Raw genomic sequence first — 8897 nt, 5'->3', positions numbered from 1 at the left:
TCAAGATTTCGAAGCCTAATTTAACATACTTGTCTGTGTTTTTTCATTCTAATTTGGATGGGTAGTTGACAACACATTCTTCTGTGGTGTGATGAACTTAAAACTCATTTTCAGTTCTAGTTTACAGCCACTTTAACTGGGTAATTTCATGACCACTGATATTGAAATATGTGAGTCTGTACTTTATTTATTTTTTCCTTTAGTAGTTTAGATTTGTTAATATGTGCCTCAAATCGGATGGACTCAATAATCGCTTTAAATAAATGTGCAATAACTTTTCAACTGTTTCACTCTTATTTTCAAGGACCTCAGTGATCTAACAGTGCAATCAGTGTCGTTCCCCTTGTTCAATGTAGCTTATTGTAAAAAGAAAAGTATAATTAAAAAAAATCTATGTAATAATACAAATTACCATGGTTTCATTTACAAATTTGCTTTCAATTGAGTTCTAAACGTTTCGTAACGTTCTGCTGCTCTTGAACGCACCCCGCCAAACTGCTTCGAAAGGGCTTCTGGGATTGGACGCTGGTACCGTTTTCTCGAAAGAACCGCAAAGATGATGGTAAGTAGCTTAGCAATTCATGCTCCGTTTATATTTACCAAATCCATGTCCATCCTAAGGATTACCTCAAATCATACGTTTGCAAACAACATGCATCGATAAATAGTTATGTTCCCAATCAGATGAAGCTAATATTTTAGTCAAAAGTACATGTGACGGAGTTCGCTGTTATCTTGATGCTAGTTAGCATCTTGTCGCATCAATGGGCGTGTAAGACGTTCTTGCTAGCTAGACATGTTTGCAAGAATAAACCCTACGTGTAAACTTATAAAGACATAGCAACAGTTTGTCTACCAAACACATGTGGTACTTATCATAGACATGGCTTTATCGCAATTCCCGTAGACATTGGGTATAGCTGCAGCTACGAACATAAGCAATACAGAACACACCGGCTTTGTCCGTATTATGACAATGCGTTTCGACAACACCAGCCACTGGATAGCTTCCTAGTTGGCTAAGTTAGCGGATGCTACCTTTCTAGGCGATTGCTTCTGCGATGTCTACTTTCAATAGGCTTCTTCTAAATTTTAAACAAAAACGTAGTTAGCGTTCAAGAAGTTTGGCATGTCTTCCCTGAAACGTCGCTAGATAACGCGCATCTTATTGTCTTGGAAACGTAACAGTAAAAGTTTGCTGTCAGGTTGTTGCGATTGAGAAGGATTTAGAAATCTAAGAAAGTAAATTAGCAAATCCTAAACGTATTACTTGGCTACCCATTAGCATGTGCGCTAAATCGTCTCTTATGCAGGAGACTGAGGGTGAATGACAGCTGATGCACACGAGCAGAGTTAGAGGAACAAAAGCGCCACGCCCGAAACGGGGTACACGAGGACTTTAACTGTCTGATTCTGAATATAGGATTTTTTGTGTGCAAAACTACAGCCACGTAGGCTGGTTTGTCGCTAGCAGTACTTTGTTTAAATGTTGCCCTGGAAACGTTTGCCAGTTTGGGACGTTCTCATGTCGTAGGATTTGACACACAAGTGATGTTGTATAAAACGCACTGAATCCACATCTCCTCTTCCTAACCCTTTCCTCCCACCTCTCACCCATCTCTCTCCTCACCACCCCATCCTCTCTCCCCCCCCAGCCCACTCCAGTAATCCTGTTGAAGGAGGGGACCGACACGTCTCAGGGCGTTCCCCAGCTCGTCAGCAACATCAACGCCTGTCAGGTGATCGCTGAGGCGGTCCGCACCACCCTGGGGCCCCGGGGCATGGACAAGCTGATGGTGGACAGTAGAGGTACACACACACACGCACACACACACACACACGCACACACACACACGCTGTACAGATATATGTGGAGGAACACACATAGACGGGTGTGTGTGTGTCCAGGCAAAGCCACCATCTCCAACGATGGAGCCACCATCCTGAAGCTGCTGGACGTGGTTCACCCTGCGGCCAAGACCCTGGTGGACATCGCTCGCTCCCAGGACGCTGAGGTGAGGGAGGGTCGAGGAGTGTGTGTGTGTGTGTGTGTGTTGACATCGCTTGCTCCGAGGGTGAGGGAGGAGTGTGTGTTGGCTGGCTGATTGGAGCGTGTGTAGATGGTGTGTGTCAGGGAACATCCTGGTGTGCATATCTTTGTGTGAGTGTTAATCTGTGTGTGTGTGTCAGGTGGGTGACGGCACCACCTCGGTGACGCTGCTGGCAGCCGAGTTCCTGCGGCAGCTGAAACCGTACGTGGAGGACGGCCTCCACCCTCAGACCATCATCAGAGCCTTTCGCAGCGCCACACACCTCGCCGTCGCCAAGATACGCGAGATCGCCGTCACCGTCAAGAAGGACGACAAGAAGTAGGAGCAGCCATAGACACACACACACAAATATCCACACACACACACACAAATATCCACACACACACACACATATCCGCACACACAGAGATATAGTTTCACACACACAGACATCATGAGTCTTTCCTTCACCCTCCTTCCTTCCTCCCCCCTCCTCCAGCGAGCAGAGGCAGCTTCTGATCAAGTGTGCGTCTACAGCCATGAACTCCAAGCTGATCGCAGGGCAGAAGGTGTTCTTCTCCAGCATGGTGGTGGACGCCGTCACCATGCTGGACGAGCTGCTGCCTCTCAAGATGATCGGCATCAAGAAGGTCCAGGGAGGAGCGCTGGAGGTCAGGACCTCTCCTCTTGTCTGCTCCTCTTGTCTGCTCTATCATCTCCTATCTTCCCTTTCTCCTTCACGCTCCTCTTTCCTTCCTTCCTTCCTCTATCTTTCCTTTCTCCTCTCTTATCTTCCCGTTCTCTCCTTCTCTTTCTCTCTCTCCCTCTCTCTCTCCCTCCTTCTCTCCCTCTCTTTCTCTCCCTCTCTTTCTCTCCCTCTCTTTCTCTCCCTCTCTTTCTCTCCCTCTCCTTCTCTCCCTCTCCTCTCCTTCTCTTCTTCCCCTCATGTCTCTTCTCCCCCCTCCAGGACTCCCAGCTGGTGGCTGGCGTAGCGTTCAAGAAGACCTTCTCCTACGCTGGCTTTGAGATGCAGCCCAAGCGTTATGACAACCCCCGCATCGCCCTGCTCAACGTGGAGCTGGAGCTGAAGGCTGAGAAGGACAACGCAGAAGTCAGAGTCAAGTCTGTCCAGGTCAGGACCCCCCCCCCCCCACACACACACCCCTACACACACACCCCTACACACACACACACACCTACACACACACTCTGACCCCTCCCCCCCCCACAGGAGTACCAGGCCATCGTGGATGCAGAGTGGAACATCCTGTACGACAAGCTGGAGAAGATCCACAGCTCAGGGGCCAAGGTGGTTCTGTCCAAGCTGCCCATCGGGGACGTGGCCACGCAGTACTTTGCAGACAGAGACCTGTTCTGTGCTGGACGCGTCCAGGAGGAGGACCTCAAGAGGACCATGATGGTGAGGCACACCTGTGTGTGTGTGTGCGTGTGTAACATTTACAATTAGTCATTTAGCAGACGCTCTTATCCAGAGCGACTTACAGTAAGTACAGGGACATTCCCCCGAGGCAAGTAGGGTGAAGTGCCTTGCCCAAGGACACAACGTCAGTTGGCATGACCGGGAATCGAACTGGCCACCTTCGGATTACTAGCCCGATTCCCTCACCGATGAGCCACCTGACTCCCAAACACACCTGACGTGTGTTTGGCTGTGGCAACTGTTCAGGGTGTGTGTGTAACGTGCACCTTGTCTTCCAGGCCTGTGGGGGCTCCATCCAGACCAGTGTGGGCGCCATGACGACAGACGTCCTGGGTCAGTGTGAGCTGTTTGAGGAGGTGCAGGTGGGAGGGGAGAGGTGAGCACCATCTGCTTCACTTGGTGTTTTTCTTATTTGGGTCTAAATCTGTGTGTTTACAGTCTGTCCCTAGAGTGCATGGTCATGGGGGGATCTGAGGTCGGGTTCTTAACCCTCCTCTCTCTCCCCTCCTCTCTCCTCCCCCTCCTCTCTCCTCCCCCTCCTCTCTCCTCCCCCTCCTCTCTCCTCCCCCCCCCCCTCCTCTCTCCTCCCCCCCCCCCAGGTATAACTTCTTCCGGGGGTGTCCGAAGGCCAAGACCTGCACCATCATCTTGAGGGGCGGAGCAGAGCAGTTCATGGAGGAGACGGAGCGCTCTCTACACGACGCCATCATGATCGTACGCAGGGCCATCAAGGTAAACTCTCACACACACACTTAAACATGACATCATGATCGTACGCAGGGCCATCAAGGTAAACTCTCACACACACACTTAAACATGACATCATGATCGTACGCAGGGCCATCAAGGTAAACTCTCACATACACACTTAAACATGACATCATGATCGTACGCAGGGCCATCAAGGTAAACTCTCACACACACACTTAAACATGACATCATGATCGTACGCAGGGCCATCAAGGTAAACTCTCACACACACACTTAAACATGACATCATGATCGTACGCAGGGCCATCAAGGTAGGCTGAGCAAGCGAACAAGACACACAGCTTAACGTGTGTGTGTGCTCTCTCTCCTCCAGAACGACTCCATCGTGGCGGGGGGCGGGGCGATCGAGATGGAGCTGTCTCGCTTCCTGAGGGATCATTCTAGAACCATCCCGGGGAAACAGCAGCTGCTGATTGGTGCGTACGCCAAAGCCCTGGAGATCATCCCTCGCCAGCTCTGCGACAACGCCGGCTTCGACGCCACCAACATCCTCAACAAGCTGAGGGCCAAGCACGCACAGGTACACACACACACACAGCTGAGGGCCAAGCACGCACAGGTACACACACACACACAGCTGAGGGCCAAGCACGCACAGGTACACACACACACAGCTGAGGGCCAAGCACGCACAGGTACACACACACACAGCTGAGGGCCAGGTACACCCACACACACACACTCTTTGATCTGCACTAGCACCTTTACCTCTCTGCACACGCTCACTCTTAAGCTCCGCCCCCCCAGGGAGGCATGTGGTACGGCGTGGACGTGAACAACGAGGACATCGCTGATAACTTCGTGGCGTGCGTGTGGGAGCCCGCCATCGTGCGCATCAACGCCCTGACGGCCGCCTCGGAGGCTGCCTGCCTCATCCTGTCTGTGGACGAGACCATCAAGAACCCCCGCTCCACCGTGGACGGGCCCCCCGGGGGAGGCAGGGGGCGGGGCCGCGGACGACCCCACGCTCACTAGGCATGCTAGCGACCCCTGACAACCTTTCGACCTGACCCTTTCCACCTCTGACCTTTGACCCCTCTACTCCTGACCTCTGTTACCCCTCCGACCCCCTCCACTCATCTGGAGCCTGGGTCTAGCTTCAGTCAGTTCATGTGGGGAGTTTAGGGGTGTTTGATTTGGGACCAGAGACATCCCCACCATACTCCAGTCAAGGGAGGAAAAGGTAGTTTTTTTTCTTTGTACGCTTGTCAACTGTCATAACTGTCAAAGAGCACTGATTGGACGAGGAGACGTTCTAGAAGCGTTGGCTGTTGGTCGTCTTGTGTGGATCTGTATTTATTGGATCATTTCAAACGAATAAAATTCCCTCGTCACAACCGACTCCTGTTATGTTTCAGAATATAAACATATTTTTTTATAGTTATTTATGAACACAGGCTTACACAAGGGACAAGTATGATTCCTGATACGTAGTTAATATAGGGTAATGGTCAAATATTCAAAGTATTTGTTAATTGTGTACGATGCTAAATCATTTCACACTCACTGGCTTAAACTGGGTTGTCAGAAGGGAGGAGGGTGTGGATGGAGAGATGGAGGGAGTGAGGGATGGAGGGAGTGAGGGATGGAGCGAGTGAGGGATGGAGCGAGTGAGGGATGGAGCGAGTGAGGGATGGAGCGAGTGAGGGATGGAGCGAAGTGAGGGATGGAGCGAGTGAGGGATGGAGCGAGTGAGGGATGGAGCGAGTGAGGGATGGAGCGAGTGAGGGATGGAGCGAGGTGAGGGATGGAGCGAGTGAGGGATGGAGCGAGTGAGGGATGGAGGGAGTGAGGGATGGAGGGAGTGAGGGATGGAGCGAGTGAGGGATGGAGCGAGTGAGGGATGGAGGGGAGTGAGGGATGGAGCGAGTGAGGGATGGAGCGAGTGAGGGATGGAGCGAGTGAGGGATGGAGCGAGTGAGGGATGGAGCGAGTGAGGGATGGAGCGAGTGAGGGATGGAGCGAGTGAGGGATGGAGGGAGTGAGGGATGGAGCGAGTGAGGGATGGAGCGAGTGAGGGATGGAGCGAGTGAGGGATGGAGCGAGTGAGGGATGGAGGGAGTGAGGGATGGAGGGAGTGAGGGATGGAGGGAGGTGAGGGATGGAGCGAGTGAGGGATGGAGCGAGTGAGGGGATGGAGCGAGTGAGGGATGGAGCGAGTGAGGGATGGAGGGAGTGAGGGATGGAGGGATGGAGGGATGGAGGCGAGTGAGGGATGGAGCGAGTGAGGGATGGAGCGAGTGAGGGATGGAGGGATGGAGCGAGTGAGGGATGGAGAGAGTGAGGGATGGAGCGAGTGAGGGATGGAGGGAGTGAGGGATGGAGTGAGGGATGGAGCGAGTGAGGGATGGAGCGAGTGAGGGATGGAGCGAGTGAGGGATGGAGGGAGTGAGGGATGGAGCGAGTGAGGGATGGAGGGATGGAGGGATGGAGCGAGTGAGGGATGGAGGGAGTGAGGGATGGAGCGAGTGAGGGATGGAGCGAGGGATGGAGCGAGTGAGGGATGGAGCGAGTGAGGGATGGAGGGAGTGAGGGATGGAGCGAGTGAGGGATGGAGCGAGGGATGGAGAGAGCGAGTGAGGGATGGAGCGAGTGAGGGATGGAGCGAGTGAGGGATGGAGCGAGTGAGGGATGGAGGGAGTGAGGGATGGAGCGAGTGAGGGATGGAGCGAGGGATGGAGAGAGCGAGTGAGGGATGGAGCGAGTGAGGGATGGAGCGAGTGAGGGATGGAGCGAGTGAGGGATGGAGCGAGTGAGGGATGGAGGGAGTGAGGGATGGAGCGAGTGAGGGATGGAGCGAGTGAGGGATGGAGCGAGTGAGGGATGGAGGGAGTGAGGGATGGAGGGAGTGAGGGATGGAGCGAGTGAGGGATGGAGCGAGTGAGGGATGGAGCGAGTGAGGGATGGAGCGAGTGAGGGGATGGAGCGAGTGAGGGATGGAGGGAGTGAGGGATGGAGCGAGTGAGGGATGGAGCGAGTGAGGGATGGAGGGAGTGAGGGATGGAGGGAGTGAGGGATGGAGCGAGTGAGGGATGGAGGGAGTGAGGGATGGAGGGAGTGAGGGATGGAGGGAGTGAGGGATGGAGCGAGTGAGGGATGGAGGGAGTGAGGGATGGAGGGAGTGAGGGATGGAGGGAGTGAGGGATGGAGGGAGTGAGGGATGGAGAGAGTGAGAGCAGGCCTCTTCCACCCACGTGTTCACTAGATGCCCATATTTGGGCATGCCCATATTTGGGCATGTCCACTTGTTAGTCTCCTCTCTTCCACTAGGTGGCGATCTCAAACGTGACGGATTCAGAACCTGACAACAAGGAAGCTCTATCAGGAAGCACCCGGACGTCCTCCAATCAGCTGGAAGCAGATCCTCCAATAGACTCTGTTGTGTTAAATGGCCCAGTGGATCCAGACGGTGTTCCTCAAACATGTTCTTACAGTGGGTCCAGACGGTGTTCCTCAACATGTTCTTACAGTGGGGTCCAGACGGTGTCCAACTGCTGAATATCAAATATTTTTAAAAACTCAAAAGCTTGTCAATCAACAATGGAGGGGGGGGAGGGCAAACTTCTTAGTGAGTGGCTGTTCCCTCCTCCATCCCCCCCCCCCTCCCGTTCGTTGCCCCCGGATACGCCGCCGCCTCAGTTGGACAGGAAGTCGATGGAGGCCCGGACCGTGCGATTGGTCGTCATGTCGACGGCCGTCACTTTGATCTCCGTGTCTCCGAACTGCATCGTCGCCCTGATCTCGCGGCGGTCCGCGGTCGCCCCCGGCGACGCCTCGGGCAGGTCGAGCGTGATGGCCCCGCACTTCCTGACGCCGTCGTCGGAGACGTACGTGGCGTCGTCGCGGGCGACGCAGTACACGTTGATGACGATCTTACGTTGCCCCGCCCTCGCTGGGGTGTAGCTCCGCCTCACCACCTCACCCAGGGCCACCGATTGGTCGAGGGAGACAAAGCGATCCAGGACGTCGGTGCACCCAGCGCCGGCCGTCCTTCAGCAGCAGCTTGTCCCGGGGGTGACGGCCCTCCACGAAGCGGTTCAGCACGCCCACGCCGTAGGTCAGGGGGGCAGCGCCGCACGCGCACCTGGGGGCGAGGGGGGGGGGAGCGTGTGTGTGTGTGTGTGTGTGTGGGGGGGGGAGTAGGGGGAAGGGACAGACAAGTTTTTCAGCTTTTAGAAGTTGTACCAGTAGTTGGGTTAGGGTTATTCCAGTTCTAAATGGTTTCAGGACAGTTGTTGAGGTTCTAGAACCTTCTCCAGGTTCCGGGACAGTCAGTCTGGGTGTAGGGACAGTCAGTCTGTGTGTAGGGACAGTCAGTCTGTGTGTAGGGACAGTCAGTCTGGGTGTAGGGACAGTCAGTCTGTGTGTAGGGACAGTCAGTCTGGGTGTAGGGACAGTCAGTCTGTGTGTAGGGACAGTCAGTCTGTGTGTAGGGACAGTCAGTCTGGGTGTAGGGACAGTCAGTCTGTGTGTAGGGACAGTCAGTCTGGGTGTAGGGACAGTCAGTCTGGGTGTAGGGACAGTCAGTCTGTGTGTAGGGACAGTCAGTCTGTGTGTAGGGACAGTCAGTCTGGGTGTAGGGACAGTCAGTCTGGGTGTAGGGACAGTCAGACTGTGTGTAGGGACAGTCAGTCTGGGTGTAGGGACAGTCAGTC

At 54.1% G+C, this 8897-nt stretch overlaps 1 protein-coding gene and 1 pseudogene across 1 annotated transcript; one reads left to right on the top strand and one right to left on the bottom strand.

Moving 5' to 3' along the window:
• Positions 1–503: 503 nt before the first annotated feature.
• On the top strand, positions 504–5579 carry cct7 (chaperonin containing TCP1, subunit 7 (eta)). The gene is made up of 11 exons (XM_067261577.1): positions 504–562; positions 1656–1809; positions 1909–2015; positions 2191–2369; positions 2530–2701; positions 2998–3162; positions 3262–3450; positions 3750–3847; positions 4071–4203; positions 4556–4762; positions 4990–5579. The coding sequence occupies exons 1-11, from the start codon at positions 557–559 to the stop codon at positions 5215–5217; spliced, it is 1638 nt and encodes a 545-aa protein (XP_067117678.1). The 5' UTR covers positions 504–556; the 3' UTR covers positions 5218–5579.
• Positions 5580–7170: 1591 nt separating this feature from the next.
• The window catches only part of LOC136967986 (heat shock 70 kDa protein 12B-like), a 4532-nt pseudogene continuing 2805 nt past the window's right edge, over positions 7171–8897 (bottom strand).

Source organism: Osmerus mordax, chromosome 23 (genome assembly GCF_038355195.1).
Source record: "Osmerus mordax isolate fOsmMor3 chromosome 23, fOsmMor3.pri, whole genome shotgun sequence".
Lineage (NCBI taxonomy): Eukaryota > Metazoa > Chordata > Actinopteri > Osmeriformes > Osmeridae > Osmerus > Osmerus mordax.
The sequence above is the reverse complement of the archived record's forward strand: the minus strand, read 5'-3'. Positions and strand labels throughout refer to the sequence as shown.